Raw genomic sequence first — 16,316 nt, 5'->3', positions numbered from 1 at the left:
TTGGCTTTCCAACTTCCAACATTGCAGTTGAAAAAAAATTGTAACATTTACTGGCTTAGAAGCATTCAGCAACATTGACTGAGAGAAATTTTCAGAAATATGGCATTTTAACACAAAGTTACATAGAAAAGGACATTATCACATTATACGATACTGGAACAATCTACATGATTATTAGCATTTTCATCTTTTTTCAGGGAAAGAAAAAATGTCAGAAAATGAAGAAACTACATAATTATTACCAAAACTTGCATTTCAACAACTTATGGTCGTAATGAAGATATTTCAATACAGAGGGAAAGATGCTACTTCCGGCATTACCAATACCTTAAGAGAGAAAAATCAACATTTACAATCACGCAAAAAAAAATTATAAAAGGAATTCCGTGTAATATACTCTCAAACATGTTACATATATCATAAAATTATGTAACTTTGATACATGCATGAAAAAAATTCTAACTATCTTTTTTTTCTATCGTACGATATCTGTATAATACAATGCATACAAATCCAAAAGTCTTTTACTGCAAAATGAGTCTGAATGATTTAATTTAGATCATGCATTATTGTCCGGAAACAACTATTTATCATTCAAAATCGATTTGCAGTAAAATTGAAGTGCATCTGCTACAGGTAATTATAAATACCTGCTTACGTGCATGCCCACGTCACCAACCACGAAAAAAGACAATTAAAAACAAAACAAAAATAAATTGTGTGCAATAACACTACCTTCCTGTGCGGCTGCTGCTGAAATTTGTTAATTAACAAAATATTGATTATTGATTGATTAGCATTTGTTGAATGGTACAGTGAGTTAGTGCAAAGGAAAGAAAGAAATGAGCCGCACCACGAGAAAACCAACATGATAGTGCATTTGTGACCAGCATGGATCCAGACCAGCCTGCGCATCCACGCAGTCTGGTCAGGGTCCATGCTGTTCGCTTTCAAAGCCTATTGTAATCAGAGAAACTGTTAGTGAACAACATGGATCCTGACCAGACTGCACGGATGCGCAGGCTGGTCTGGATCCATGCTGGTCGCAAAGCCACTATGTTGGTTTTCTCATGGTGCGGCTCAATAAACCAGTGCTTGAGAATAAATGAGACAGTTCTTTGCATTCTGACAATAAAGTGTGAAAATTGTGCATCTCAATTGTTTTGCTAGTGTTCAGGAATGATTTATATCATATATTCTAATAGTGTGGCAAGAAATTGCTGATCAGTTTTTTGAAAATCAAAGTCCTTTACAATCATTGTGAAACCTGGAACAATTCTTGTACACTCAAAATGGCTGACAAAATTATGTCGTTTTCTTTTTCTTTAAGCAAAAATTCATATTAGCTGACAAACTTATTTGATACAACATATTTTTATGAAAGATCACACATGTCTAACTGACATAATATTCAGAATTATTCAAATAGTTCTTTACATTACAGTCAAGATATATCTTTTCCTAGACTTCTTTTTTATATTCCTTTTCCTATTTATTTCATTCTCAAACACAGGTAAAAAGAAAAATACCGCAATATACTCATTTTCAAGTAAGTATAAGTCAATACCATCTGACTATGTCCTCTGCATAATGATTATTTTATCTTTTTTATCTTTTTTTATAAAAAATCATGCCCTCTCAAAATTTTGTAAAGACTGAATTTTGTAAAATCTGATATAAACTTGAGAGATTAATGTTTGCAAAATATCTTTGTTAAGTACAAAATCAATGTTTCAAAAAGTGATATTTTTTTTTGTTGGATTTAACATCGCACCAACACATGATAGGTCATATGGCGACTTTCCAGCTTTTAATGGTGGAGGAAGACCCTAGGTGCCCCTCTGTGCATTATTTCATCACGAGTGGGCACCTGGGTAGAACCACCGACCTTCAAAAAGTGATTAACAAATTCATCATTCAAAATGTCTGAGAAACATTTACTATGTCTGACAAACATTCACTATATCAGAGAAACATTCAATATGCCTGAGAAACATTCAGCATGTCAGAGAAACATTCAAAATGTCAGGGAAACATTCAGTACATCAGGGAAACATTCAATACATCAGAGAAACATTCAAAATGTCTGAGAAACATTAAAAATGTCTGAGAAACATGCACTATTTCAGAGAAACATTCACTATATCAGAGAAACATTCAATATGTCAGACAAACATTCAAAATGTCCAAGAAACATTCAAAATGATTCAATATATCAGACAAACATTCAAAATGTCCGAGAAACATTATATATGTCAGACAAACATTCAAAATGTCTGAGAAACATTATATATGTCAGACAAACATTCAAAATGTCTGAGAAACATTATATATGTCAGACAAACATTCAAAATGTCCAAGAAACATTCAAAATGATTCAATATATCAGACAAACATTCAAAATGTCTGAGAAACATTATATATGTCAGACAAACATTCAAAATGTCTGAGAAACATTCAAAATGTCCATGAAACATTTTATATGTTAGAGAAACATTCAAAATGCCCAAGTAACATTCTATTTGTCCGAGAAACATTCAAAACGTCAGAGAAACATTCAATATATCAGGAAAATATTCAAAATGTCAGAAAAACATTCAGTATGTCTGAGAAACATTCAATATGTCTCAAAAACATTCAAAATGTCCGAGAAACATTCAAAATGTCAGAGAAACATTCACAATGTCAGAGAAACATTCAAAATGTCAGAAAAATATTCAAAATTTCAGAGAAACATTCCATTATATCAGAGAAAGACTCAATATATCTAAGAAACATTCAGAATGTCAAAGAATAGTTAAATATCAAATGAAGATATAATTTTTTCCTGTCAAACTGAAGACAAATTGCTTTAAAACCAATGAATGACTGACTTAAAATTTTGAGTATATGCAGTAAATACTTTTTTTTCAGTGAAATTAAAACAAAGAATAGAAAAAGCTGTTAGTTATTGCATATAACAAGAATTATAGATGACATTTAAAACTGTTTAGATTCCTTGGAAATCTGATACTATATCAAAATACCCTTGAATTATACAAGACTATGAAACAACCAGTGATGCCTTTTTCCATAATGTTGGGTCAATCTGACTAAAGTACATCTCCTATATTACGCTACGCATAGGATCTGAAAACGACCTATTCATTGCCTCGTTCTGACGGCTCTTTCGCTAGCCAATCAGAGCCTAGCTTACAACATCTTGCAAATCTACATGTAGCACTGACTTTTGATATTTACAATTCTTATGTCGTAATGTATCAGATAGCCGGTTAGCTCAGTCGGTAGGCCACTTGCTTTGTAAGCGAGGGGTCCCGGGTTCGAGTCCTGGAATAACCGCATATTTTTCTTATCTTTTGACAATCGAACAAGTCATCTGATTGGATAACATAAAAATAGCAATAATGGAAATCCAAAATATACAGAAGACGAATGTGAATAGGTCGTTCTCAGATCTTCGTTTAGAAGATCAAGTACTTTAGTCAGATTGATGTTGGGTGTGGTAGACAAGTGATATGAGCTGTGCCATGAGAAAACCAACATAGTGCGTTTGCAACCAGCATGAATCTAGACCAGCTTGCGCATCCTTGAAGTCTGATCAGGATCCGTGCTGTTCGCTAACAGTTGCTCTAATTGCAATAGGCTTTGAAAGCGAACATCATGGATCCTGACCAGACTGCACAGAGGCGCAGGCTGGTCTGGGTCCATGCTGATTGCAAACGCACAATGTTGGTTTTCTCATAGCGTGGCTCAATTATGTTTTAATATTTCTACCTCTAGCTCTACTTTTGGCTGTCCACTCATGTATAAAGTGAAAATTTCATGAAAAGCACTGTTAGATTTTTCCCACGGATATAGGATTATATTTAGACATCTGGGACCTAAAGCCTTTGGCCTACATTTAGAAGTCTGGCACCTAAAATTTCTACATACTATAGGAGTACATACTTACTAGCATAAACTGCTTTTACATATAAAACAGGAAAAAGTCATTATATGTTTTCTTAGTATCAAGGTCTTACAGAAACATTTTTATGTGTACAGTAGAAATATTGCTTGGATTTGAGGCTAACTGTTGGGTTACAACAAGTCCATAAATGTCCATACAAACTTAAGTAGCAATTTGGAACAAAACGGACCACAGGAGACTGACCTTGTGAAAATATTTTTTGACAAGTACTCTCATTTTAGTAATTAAATTGGTTTTAATTTACATCCCTAGCAGGATTCACACCAATTATTAATGGGTATGAAGTCTGACACCCTACCCTTGCATCAATTACCTCCCTTTTGAACAATTCTTAATTTTCTTGTTTTTCAGCGAAGGAACCAAGTGTTATATATTCACAGATATTAGGATAATAAAAGTAAAACAAACATGCTGTGATATGGTCAAAGGTAAATAAAAAAATGGATATTGTCAAAGTGTGTCAAATGCCAATTTTGTGACTGTTATTAATAAACAAATGGGAACTGAACTTATTTTAGGACAAGCTTACCACAAGAACTAAGTCAGACAGGACTTGTTTCTACAGATATATAAATATATTATATGAACAACAGTTATAACATATACAATAGTTAACTGAAAGAAAAAACTGTGAAAATATTTTGAATAGTAGAAATTGTAGAGACAGGCTAGAAATACATTTTCAAGAACTGCTTCAGACAATTAAAATTTACTGCAAATTATCAAATTTCTACGATTAATAAAAAATGGTAGCTTCAAAATTCTAGTTTAATGGCCTGTTTTTAACTAAAATAACATTGAGTAATGGCATATTCACATAAAATTTCATTTTTAGGGGTCCAAATCGCTCTTTATATTACCTGAGGATTTGATATAAATTTGTTACAAAACAAGAAAAAAAAATCAACATTTAAAGCAGTGTTTTTGTAAGTATAATGTTAATGCTGCACACAAATAATTCAGATGTTATATACATTCCTATTTAGATTCAAGCATTCAGTCACATTCCTTACTGTACAATTAAAACTCTGGAAAAATATGAAATTTCAACAAAAGTTTGCAAAGCTTGAACTGCTTGCAGCATGAAAAATGTCATGCATAAACTACCTACCAATGGCTGAATAGGCATCTCATAAGTTTTCATTGTGGCTGGGGTCTTTGCTTTCTGACTGGAAGCGGCAGAAGTGGTGCGAGTCTTGCCCGAAGTTGTTCTGCTGAGACCGAGGCTATTGACTGACTGAGGATGTGGCGGAATCACTGGCATCTTGGCCATGGTTTCTGTGGCAGACTCGTAGTTCTTGGTTACTAGGTCAAGTTTGACTCCAGCTAATGTAGGGGCTATTTCTGTAGTAAAAGACATTGACAATACCTTCAATATTTGAGCCACGCCACAAGAAAACCAACATAGTACATTTGCGACCAGCATGGATCCAGACCAGCCTGCGCATCCGCGCAGCCTGATCAGGATCCATTCTGTTTGCTAACGTTTTCTCCAATTGCAATTGGGTTTGAAAGCGAACAGTATAGATCCAGACCATGCTGGTCGCAAATGCACTATGTTGGTTTTCTCATGGTGCGGCTCATTATAATACTAAAGAAATTCTGTTCACTAAAATAGTGAAGAGTCTGATTGATTAAATTCTACTTAATGTGGAAGGTTTATGTATGGTGAGTGCAAAGTTTGGTGGCTGACGAAATTATTCCTTGCGTAGTGAAGGTAGCACTGCCTTTAATATCATACCAAAGATTCAGCATAGAATAAATATCATTTTTCAGATAAATGTGTCATTTTCTTCATCGCATTTTATATTATCCAAATAAAATAACACTACACTGCAAGGAATGTCAACAGCAGGATTTTTATGTTTAAGTGATGATCCAGTGGAGGGATATACCAGTACCAGACAACTTACAATGCCATAGCAACCACATTTTTTACTTCAGCAGCAAGTCATTGCAGTACCTAATGGAACTGATGGATGATCCAATGGAGAGACAGAAAGACTAAAAACATCTAAATATAGAGAAAACAAACTATTTTTCATGCATGTAACAACACCTAATTGCTTATATGTGTTTCCATAATTTTATGTAGTACCGGTAATACCTGGGGTACATGGCGGTTTATTTCTATCCTCTGGGTTATGCAAGGGTACCATCCTGTTTTTCACAGGGGAGGGGTCAAGGGTTAACTGTGCTGCAGGAGGGATGAGGCCCCTCTCTATCAAACTGAGAATACCCTTCCTGGCATCATCCTCTGTGATCGGTGGTGGGGCAAGCTGGAAGTAGAAACAGTAATGCATAAGATAGTAAAAATAAGAACTACACAGTTATGTAGTAAATTGAAAACAGAAATTATCATATCATGTATGCTTTGCTCACAGGTTTTTCAGAATCAGAAGCAAATATAGCATAAATCAACAGCACAAATGATAATGCAAGGTGAAAACATTTTCAATTTGCAAATATGCAAATTATACACAACACATATTGACCGGACTGGTTTTTGAACTAATCTGTTATGGTGTCAACAAGTTTACTTCCACATAAGTAAACAAGATACAATACGTTACCATATGAGAACTACCAAGAAACAGTTTACTTCTACAACTTGCTGTGAAATAAATGAATGAATTTGTTCATGTTAGTGCCTAAACATTTAATCTAAGGACACCTGAATTTGTGGGATATAAAATGTTGCCAAAATAGAAGTTCCCAACAAACATGAGACTTGAGTCTTAAAATCACCATATAAAACTAGACAAACCTGTGCATCGACCCTGTTGGCTTTGGGCAAGACAGCAAGTGGCTCTATGGTACTTCCCATTACTGGTTTAGGTGGTGGCTGAAATATAGAACAACTTCTGTTCAAATCTGGCAGCGAACCGAAAACTAACTTATGATAACTGCTACTGAACTTGACTTGGAAAATAATGATACCCTTTTCAAAGACCCGCTATATTTCAAAATCTGATCCAAAAAGTAAGATCTTACAACTAATTCTATCAATATCCATTTCATACATAAATAGTGCATAAAAAATTATTCTGAACAAGTGAGAAAGTAAAAAAAATATTATCACCTTCAAAATTAATTTAAAATTGACTCTTAGACAAAACATGTTACCAAAATTATGTGGTGACTTAAATTTTTTTTGAAAGATATAATATGCACATCTTTCACTAAAATTGTTTTATCATTAGATATTAACATTAAATGTTTAAAATCCTCATAAAATATATTTAATTTGGTTAAATATGCAGAGCTGCCGCCACAATTATTAGTATGCAGAATATTTTATTAAAATCTCCCATTTTTTAGTGTCACATACACATACTTTGGCTCGAGAGTGTTCTTATTGTTAACCTGACAAAAATGCTGTTGATCCTCACAAACATGATAATTTTTTTGTGTTTAGATAGAAAAGTGTGTTTCTTTCATGAATTTTAGCATAATAGTCCTTTAAAATCTATTGATGGTAATGGAGGCAAAAGAGAACATACACATAAACTAAAGTTGTTTGCTAACTTATGAACTGAGTGCATCATATGATTTTCAGGGTCACATTATCACCTGTGCATACTCATACCAAAGATCAATGTAACTCAAACGCAAATATAATTATTATGCAATTTGCTCAGAAAACACATGCACACACCAAATCAGCATAAAACACACTGTTGAAAAAAAACAACACTTTAATAGCAGCCTTAGAGTGACAGAATTTTATCATGCCACTCTCTGTAATACTATATTTTCTCTCAAAACAGGTCTATCATTTAATTGAGATGAAAAAATACTTTATTTTTCAAAAAATAAACATTTTTGGCAAACTTTTCTGCTTTCTTCCTTTAATGTCTAGATGTGTTTGATAATTATCTACAGAACAAATTTACTGTCTCTCTTTTCTTACCTTACAAAAACTTCAATTAATTGGTTCATTTTGCAATGAATTCCTACTTCATCATACTTTCAGACTATCATAAACAACCATTAAAATACCTTCATTTATGACATAATTTAACTCTAGAAAAAAAAAATATGATGAAAAATGTTTTCTAAGTCTTGCAACATTGTTTTTCAAAACAGCCACAAACCTTCCACTTCAAGTGTATTAAGTTATCAAATATACCCGTAACATGCCTCATAGCAAAAACACTGCAATCACATTTTTATGCAGAATATAAGCTGCACCATAGAACCTCATTCTTTTTTTCACAAGCTGAATTTCAGGGAAAGGCGTAATTCTATTTTACTATTAGAAACATTTGCTCAAGACAGCTCAATGCAGAAGTAATACGTTCGCATCTGTTTGTAGAATGGGAATTTCTTTCTTATTTCAAATTACATAAAGACAACTACAACTTAATATCGTAAATGAAAATGATGTCTATCAAATTAGGTCTAATCTCATTTGTATCCATAATCCATATTCGGACGTGCAACAAGTTAAAATTATGTCAGACATCGAAACACTTAACCACTAAACACCGTTTCCTAGATAAATTTACCCAAAAAATTAGGTGTAAGAATCACTCTATGGTGCAGCTTATGTGCATAACATTTTAAAAGTACCACTGGTAAATGAAGAGCTCTCTGAGCTGATTTCTGAAAACATTAAACATAGATCTAGTACGATCAGTTCTAAATGTTGCAGGAACCTTGAGAAAAAAAAATCTCTATCAGGTCTAAATGTTGAAAAATAACTTTTATGTAATAACCTTAACCCTTACCATGCTAAATTTCTATTATGGACTGGTCCATCTTCCAATTTGGGCAGTACCATTTATCATTTGAAGGGGTGTTTACTAAAAATTTACTGACTGAATAGCGAACAGTGCAGACCATGATCAGACTGCACGGATGTGCAGGCTGATCTTGGTCTGCACTGGTCGCAAAGGCAGAATCACTTGCCGCCAGCAGGCTAAGGGTTAAAGGAAAACTCCTGATCAGTTATAAATGTTACATAATCTCCCGCATAATTATAATGCAATAACTTTTTTTATCAGGTCTAAATTTTGCATAATTTTGATGCAATGACTTTAGGAAAACTCCAGACTGGGTCTAAATGTAGCAATAATTTAATTTTGTGCAGGTCTAAATGTTGCTATAAACAACAGCAGTCAATAAGCCATAACAATGTTCCTGGATTCTACACCAGTACTTCATTGTTCTTTGCAAAAAACACAGAACTGCAGTTAGCCTTGAGTCTCCACCAGGACTGACTTGTTCTCTTCAAGTAACCAACAACTTTTCTACAAGAATAGTAGGTGGAAGATAATGCCTGAAGATGTACTGTTATATATCATCATGCAGAACACTGTCTCACACAGGGATCAAAATGATAGCCTCTTGGATGGAAATCTTGCGCTCTGCCTATGTGATTTAACTGGACAGGCTACAGTATCATTTCTTCTATGTTTTGTTTAAATACTTAATATGGGGAGAAAAATTACAAAAACTACTGGAACATGCAAAAATCTCTCAAAGTATTACAAAAACAACAAAATAATGATCTTGTTTTACCTTTTTTTCCTTTGACTGAGGAATCAATGGCAACATTATTCCAAAGTTTTCATTCATTACAGGTCTGTTTTGTTGACTGTGAGGGTTGTACACAGCCCTCAGGGCCAAGGTCTGCTTGCTCTGTTGTCCTGGGCTCAAGCCCTGAAGCTGAGTGGGTTCACCTTTACGAAGGGGCAGAAGAGCACCTGCTGGCTGAGGCTGTCTTAGTTTTTCTCTGCAAGAGATGAAAACTTTCAATATTAAAGATATAAAACAAGAAATTTTTGTGCTCCCCTCTAGTCTGTTTGAAACAACTGCATATATATTATTTTAGTGTCCAGGTCACTGTGATCTTGTCTTTTATCTATTACCATGATTCATGGAAAATTCTCTTGTACTTTATTGCAGAATCCACTTTTTATTATAATATAATATTCATAAACCATATACATGTTGACACAGCAACAAAGTAAAAGGACATGTATATTTTTCCCATGAATCTCCATTCATGAACCAAGATTCACAAACAAAATTATCTTGTATTTTCAAAATTATCACAGTACCTATTTTTAGTGACTAACTGACAGACAGACAATGTGCGTGGACAAACTATAAGTCCCCACCAATGAAACATTGGCAATGAACTTAAAAATCAAATTTCAGATCAAATTCATTTTTGATATTTTGAATGATTTAAATACTTCTTCTAATGAGGTTCTCACTGTTTTTCAAAAGCCTTCTCAAAGTTTCATAATGAAAATATAAAAAAAACAAGAGCACCGCCTTGCGGGTGCTGACGCTCATCTGATTTTTTTTTTGTGTAATAGAAATATTGTCCTACCCATGATTTTCTAAGTCTAAAAAGGGCCATCATTCTTGCAAAAAGCAGGATAGAGTTATGTTTCTTGAAGTTCAGTGTCCACTTATGATGGTGAAAAACTGTTGCAAGTTTTAAAGCAATAGCTTTGATAGTTTATGAGAAAAGTTGACTTAAACATAATACTCAACCAAGAAAATGATTTTCTAAGTCCACAAGGGGCAATAATTATTGCAAAATGCAGGATGGAGTTATGTTGCTTGCTGTACAGGGTCAGCTTATGATGGTGAACAAGTGTTGCAAGTTTCAAAGCAATAGCATTGATAGTTTAAGAGAAAAAGTTGACCTAAACATAAAACTTAACCAAGAAATCTGATATTTTCTAAGTCCAAAAAGGGCCATAAATCTTGCAAAAAGCAGGATGGAGTTATGTCTCTTGCTGTACAGGGTCAACTTATGATGGTGAACAAGTGTTGCAAGTTTTAAAGCAATAGCTTTGACAGTTTAGGAGAAAAGCTGACCTAAACATAAAACTTAACCAAGAAAACTGATTTTCTAAGTCCAAAAGGGGCAATAATTCTTGCAAAAAGCAAGATGGAGTTATGTTTCTTGATGTACAGGGTCTGCTTATGATGGTGAACAAGTATTCCAAGTTTCAAAGCAATAGTTTTGATAGTTTAGGAGAAAAGTTGACCTAAACATAAAACTTAACCAAGAAATCTGATATTTTCTAAGTACAAAAGGGGCCATAAATCTTGCAAAAATCAAGATGGAGTTATGTTTCTTGCTATACAGGGTCAGCTTATGATGGTGAACAAGTATTCCAAGTTTCAAAGCAATAGCTTTGATAGTTTAGGAGAAAAGCTGACCTAAACATAAAACTTAACCAGGCAACGCCGACGCAGACGCCGACGCCGACGCCGACGCCGACGCCGACGCCGACAACCGCTCAAGTGATGACAATAACTCATCATTTTTTTTCAAAAAATCAGATGAGCTAAAAATGAAAATCTTGTCTACAGAAAATTACTGAATTCTTTATCACCATTACCTAGGTACATATGCTTGACTCATTTCAATTCTGTGCTGTCCGCGTGTTTGCTTTTTCAGGTCCCATGTTGACTCAAGTGCCATAAAACCTGGTGCCTGAATGGCGTCAGCACTTGGTAGGGTCTGAACCTGGTTGTTCAACTGGCTAAGCATCTGCTCTGCTTTTTGCTGAAACAAGACAAAAATAGCATGTAAAAACAAAAAAATACACCAAACTAAACAGCTAGTTTTATACACCCGAAGAAACTTTTGAAGTTAACCAGGATTTTCTAAGTCCATATGGGGACATAATTTGGCCAAAATACATGTCAGACTTATGGGACTTGACCCTGTGCGGTTAGTAACTGACTCTGAAAAAGAAAAAATAAGATTCAAAGCTATATGCCTTTAAATGATAGCTATACATACTTTCATGCAAAACTTTAACCAAGGTGTGACACCAGGGTGAGCAGAACAGCTTGGACTAGTCATAGAACAGTGAAGCTAAAAATAGGTAGGACTAACGTCTACCATCTTAGTCAAACTGAGCAGGGAAGATACTGTCCCAGAGAGAATCTTATCCTACAATTCCAAAACCAATCTCAAAATGAGAACATTGTCATAGTTCAACTTTAGAACTGAGCTCAGAATCAGGATTTCTATAATTGGTCTCCAAACTCAGTTTCATAACCTGAAGTCCTGTACTTGCATTGATAAATTATGCAGACTGCAGTTAAACGACAATCTTACTGGTGCACCTGTTTTCAAACATGCTTTCTCTAGGCTAGGAGTTGGACACGACCAATCAGAAAATGAGATTATCTGTAGCTAATCTATTCAAAACAATTTAAGTGAGTTGCTTTTGATATTTCTTCATTTAAATGAAAAACTGACTTGGAATGAACAAAGGAACAACTGTGTATGAAATATGCTCCGTTACACTTATTCTTATGACATTTTTATAGCAAAATAACATTGGAGTCTGTATTTTGTTCATTGTGAAATATTACAAATTTACCTTAAAATACTCTGAGAAATTTGATCATAATTATTCATTCAATGTTTTACAACATGCAATGTAACAGCACTGACATGTGCTGTTTCCCAGAAATACAATCTTTTCAGCAATTGATTTTTACCCATAAGTGGCCAATTAGATCAAAGATATGAATGCCTGGTTCTAAGAATAACCATCTGAAAACAATAAATTGTTTTCCGTCTTATCTAAGTTTTGGATCTGGCGACGTATTCTTTTGCATTATATTGTTTTATGCTCTGCTTCTATACTTTTATATTTAATGTGCTATGGCCAAAAAGAGCCAAAAGTTCATTAGTTCACTTTCTAAGGTATTATCACCATGGTAACAGATCCTTATAATTATATGTAGTAAATCTTATCATCCATTTTGTTCAGATTTCACAAACTGAGTGGGATATGTACAAAATACCTAGTCAACTTCAACATTTTTTAATAAAATTTTTTCAATCCCCTAGTACTCATTTGAATATTCATGTCTGAAAACATCTGCAACTCAATGGAACCGTTATGACAACTGGCAATTTCTATGCAATTAAGAATCCTCGTACATCATTTTGGCATCCTTTGGGAACATAAAAGAAAACTGCTTTTACATCACCACAGGAGAATGCATAAATTGCATACTGAAATCAAATAAATGAAGTGGAAAATGCTGATTTTCATTACATGTCTACTAACGTAAACTGGAATGTTTGGAAAGCTCTTTAGCAATAACAATAAAATAAACCTATTTTACCTGTAGACCTTTTTCAGTTTTGTTGAGGGCATTTTCCAACTCCTCAATGGTGATGCCTTTGCCATCTCCTTTATTTGTGAGATTTTCCCTCAGCTGACGAATATCGTCTTGTACCTGAAAAAAAAGAATATAACATAATTATAGTAATGAAACAGATTTTGTTGTGATGGGTTTTGTGCAATTTTTCAACATTTTTTAATTATAATAATTGTTAGTAACATTAGGATGTCAGTAATCCCATCAAGCATGGATTCTGTATTAGTGTCAACTTGCTGACTGACAACTTCCCCATACAATTTGAAGTAGTGAATCAATTATTTTTCTCACAATTGTTTGTCCTTAAAGGTCCACTACTAAAACCTGAACGAGTATTATATGAAAACCAGAGTTTGTAGCTGAGACTTCATATTTACTGAAAATATGACCCACTGTTACAGTATCGGATCTGACTAAATAATCGTGAATATGTTCAAGAATAACCAATAAATAAACAAAAACCTTTTGCCTATTTCAAACCAAAAGTATGTTTTCCGACTGCTTACGAACCCGTCGCGCATCTTCAGATTTTTTCAGAAGAATGCTTCGAAACCAGGCTATAATTTATAAATAGATCCAACAATAAGGTGATGTTTACAAAAAATAGCATAGAGAATTCAACATTTTTGTAACACACAAAAACCTCATGAAAATCATTCTTAAAATACAGGTAATATATAGGTATACTACAAGTTTTAGGGTGGACAATTTAGGCCCTTCCTGAATAAATGTGTTTTCATAACTTGATCTGCAAACTTATTTAGTCAATCTCTTTTTAGAATAGTTTTAAGAATATAGATGAAATTCAATAGCTATCTTACACTCTAGAAACAAAATGTGATTGAAATTTACCTACATACACTGATTTATGTACATATTGTTACATTAATTCAATAAAATATTATACATTAAACACATTGTCTTGGCCTAATATATGTCACTGTCAATTTAAAACTAAAAGCTTGTATATCTCATATTTTTCATACAAATCATGTATAACTACTATAATGGAAATAAACAAAAAATACAGTTATTTTGTGGTGTGTCTTTAAACGGACATTCCATTGAATTAATTATAAAATCATGTGATCCTGAAGAATTTCCGAATTTCGGTCACAGAAAAACGATAAATACTAAAGTAGGACAAAATGACCTGGTACCCATGTAAGTCTAAGAAAATACAAAAAAAAATCATTTGTTTCTCTGAACATTTTTTGACTTGAAGGGAATTTTGAATGGCTATTGTAATGTTTAGAAGTATATTTCAAAATGTGTAGTCTTGTTTTAAGATTTATGCTTTTTTATTTGTCTTTATTTGGTCACTTTAATCATGTCAACAACATGGATAATCCTTCGCCTTTGCACGAGGACTGGACTAAGGTATCCTGTTTTGATAATATCTTTGATTAAATTCACCCACTACCTCCTCTTTAATTCATACAAGGAAGAGATATGGGCCCAGTATTTAGTCTTTCAGCACTATTATAGTTTCTCTGTTGTCAGAATATAAAGACATAATATATTGCGTATGCATGAAATTCTGTGGTTTTAATTTAAAACAGATATTTTATGGGGCCATGAGATTGTGGGTTCCGACTTTTGGACATAAAATGAAAAGGAAATTTTTTGTTCATTGAAATCAATTTTCATGGGCAGTCAAAACTACAAAATCCACAAAAATAAGTCCCCACAAATACAATCTGACTAAAGTACTTGATCTTCTAAACGAAGATCTGAGAACGGCCCATTCACATTCGTCTTCTGTATATTTTGGATTTCCAGTATTGCTATTTTTATTTTATCCAATCAGACGACATGTTCGAATGTCAAAGAGTAAGAAAAATGTGCAGTTATTCCAGGGCTTGAACCCAGGACCCCTCGCTTACAAAGCAAGTGGCCTACCGACTGAGCTAACCGGCTATCTGATACATTATGACATAAGAATTGTAAATATCAAAAGTCAAGGCTACAGGTAGATTTGCAAGATGTTGTAAGTTAGGCTCTGATAGGCTAGCGAAAGGGTCGTCAGAACGAGGCAATGAATAGGTCGTTCTCAGATCCTATGCGTAGCGTAATAGGATATGTACTTTAGTCAGATTGCCACAAATATTAATGATTTCAGAGTATCAGCGTTTATTATAAATTTGTTTACCAATTTTAACCTTTATCCTGCTAAATTTCTAAAATGGACTGGTCCAACATACAAGTTGGGTAGTACCTCTTATTATTCAAAGGGGAGTTCACTGAAAATTTACTGACTGAATAGCGAACAGTGCAGGCTGATCATGGTCTGCACTGGTCATAAACAGGCTGGGCACATCTCCCAATCGGGGTAAATTACCTCGTTCGGGTTAATATACCCCGATCGGGGTACAACTAGAACAATAGAAAAGCACAAAAAATTTGATATTTCTTTTTTCTTTAAAGTGCTAACAAAAATATTTTTACTAAAGCTTTATATCATCATTACAAATATGCCTATGTACCATTTTATCAATTTTGCATATGTTAAAAAATGGTGAAATTCTGAAATTTTTACAACAAAAATCCGTTAAAAAATTATCATATTGTCAACTGTTTATATCATACGAAGTTGACTGGAAAATATGAGCATAATAGCACTTCATTAATAAAAAAGTTATCAAAAATTTTGTACTTTTCTATTGTTCTTGTTTTACCCCGATCGGGGTATATTACCCCAAACCAGGTAATTTACCCCGATTGGGAGATGTGCCCAGCCTGATAAAGGCAGAATCACTTCATGTCTTGCCGCCAGCAAACTTAAGGTTAAGCAAATTTAATTTCACATAAACTAAATGAAAATATCTGAAAATCAATACTAATGACATTATATTTGTTGTACTATTATTAAATATTATTAAAATCTTAACATTTTTTTTTTCAAGAGCCTTAAGTATTGTCAATATTGATTTAAGCCATAAATTCTATTTCCATACACCATAAAAACTGAACTAAACTTGAACTTTAAGCATTAAAACTTCTTCGCTTCAAGAAAATTTTATCTTAAAAATGCTAAACACAATGAAAACAATTAAACACCAATATGTGACAAATTTCAAGCTGGTTTACTTCAGGCTTTTCAGACTTGATCAATTTGCATAAACCTGTTTGTATTAAATGTTTTGTATCAAATAAAAAGTATGTAACATTTTTTCAGCTGTCC

At 33.6% G+C, this 16,316-nt stretch overlaps 2 protein-coding genes across 10 annotated transcripts in view; one reads left to right on the top strand and one right to left on the bottom strand.

Annotated features, from left to right (window-relative positions):
• Positions 1–16,316, bottom strand: part of LOC123566729 (IQ domain-containing protein H-like) — a 53,680-nt gene that overhangs the window by 26,737 nt on the left and 10,627 nt on the right. For 3 of the 9 annotated variants that reach the window (XM_053549603.1, XM_045361055.2, XM_053549600.1), the window contains exons 2-9: positions 13,097–13,210; positions 11,344–11,510; positions 9,497–9,710; positions 8,546–8,578; positions 6,738–6,815; positions 6,078–6,249; positions 5,082–5,314; positions 736–753 (exon numbers count right to left, since the gene is read on the bottom strand). In XM_053549603.1, the coding sequence (XP_053405578.1) occupies positions 736–753; positions 5,082–5,314; positions 6,078–6,249; positions 6,738–6,815; positions 8,546–8,578; positions 9,497–9,710; positions 11,344–11,510; positions 13,097–13,210 (1,029 nt within the window). The remainder of the gene's footprint in view (positions 1–735; positions 754–5,081; positions 5,315–6,077; positions 6,250–6,737; positions 6,816–8,545; positions 8,579–9,496; positions 9,711–11,343; positions 11,511–13,096; positions 13,211–16,316) is intronic. The other 6 variants (XM_053549598.1, XM_053549601.1, XM_045300238.2 and 3 more) reach the window with 4 other exon arrangements.
• The window catches only part of LOC123522812 (alpha- and gamma-adaptin-binding protein p34-like), a 30,023-nt gene continuing 27,972 nt past the window's right edge, over positions 14,266–16,316 (top strand). The window contains exon 1 of the mRNA XM_053549605.1: positions 14,266–14,296. Within this exon, the coding sequence (XP_053405580.1) occupies positions 14,281–14,296 (16 nt within the window). The 5' untranslated portion in view covers positions 14,266–14,280. The remainder of the gene's footprint in view (positions 14,297–16,316) is intronic.

This window comes from Mercenaria mercenaria, chromosome 8 (assembly GCF_021730395.1).
Source record: "Mercenaria mercenaria strain notata chromosome 8, MADL_Memer_1, whole genome shotgun sequence".
Lineage (NCBI taxonomy): Eukaryota > Metazoa > Mollusca > Bivalvia > Venerida > Veneridae > Mercenaria > Mercenaria mercenaria.
Note: the sequence above shows the minus strand (reverse complement) of the source record. Positions and strands in the feature narration are given on the sequence as shown.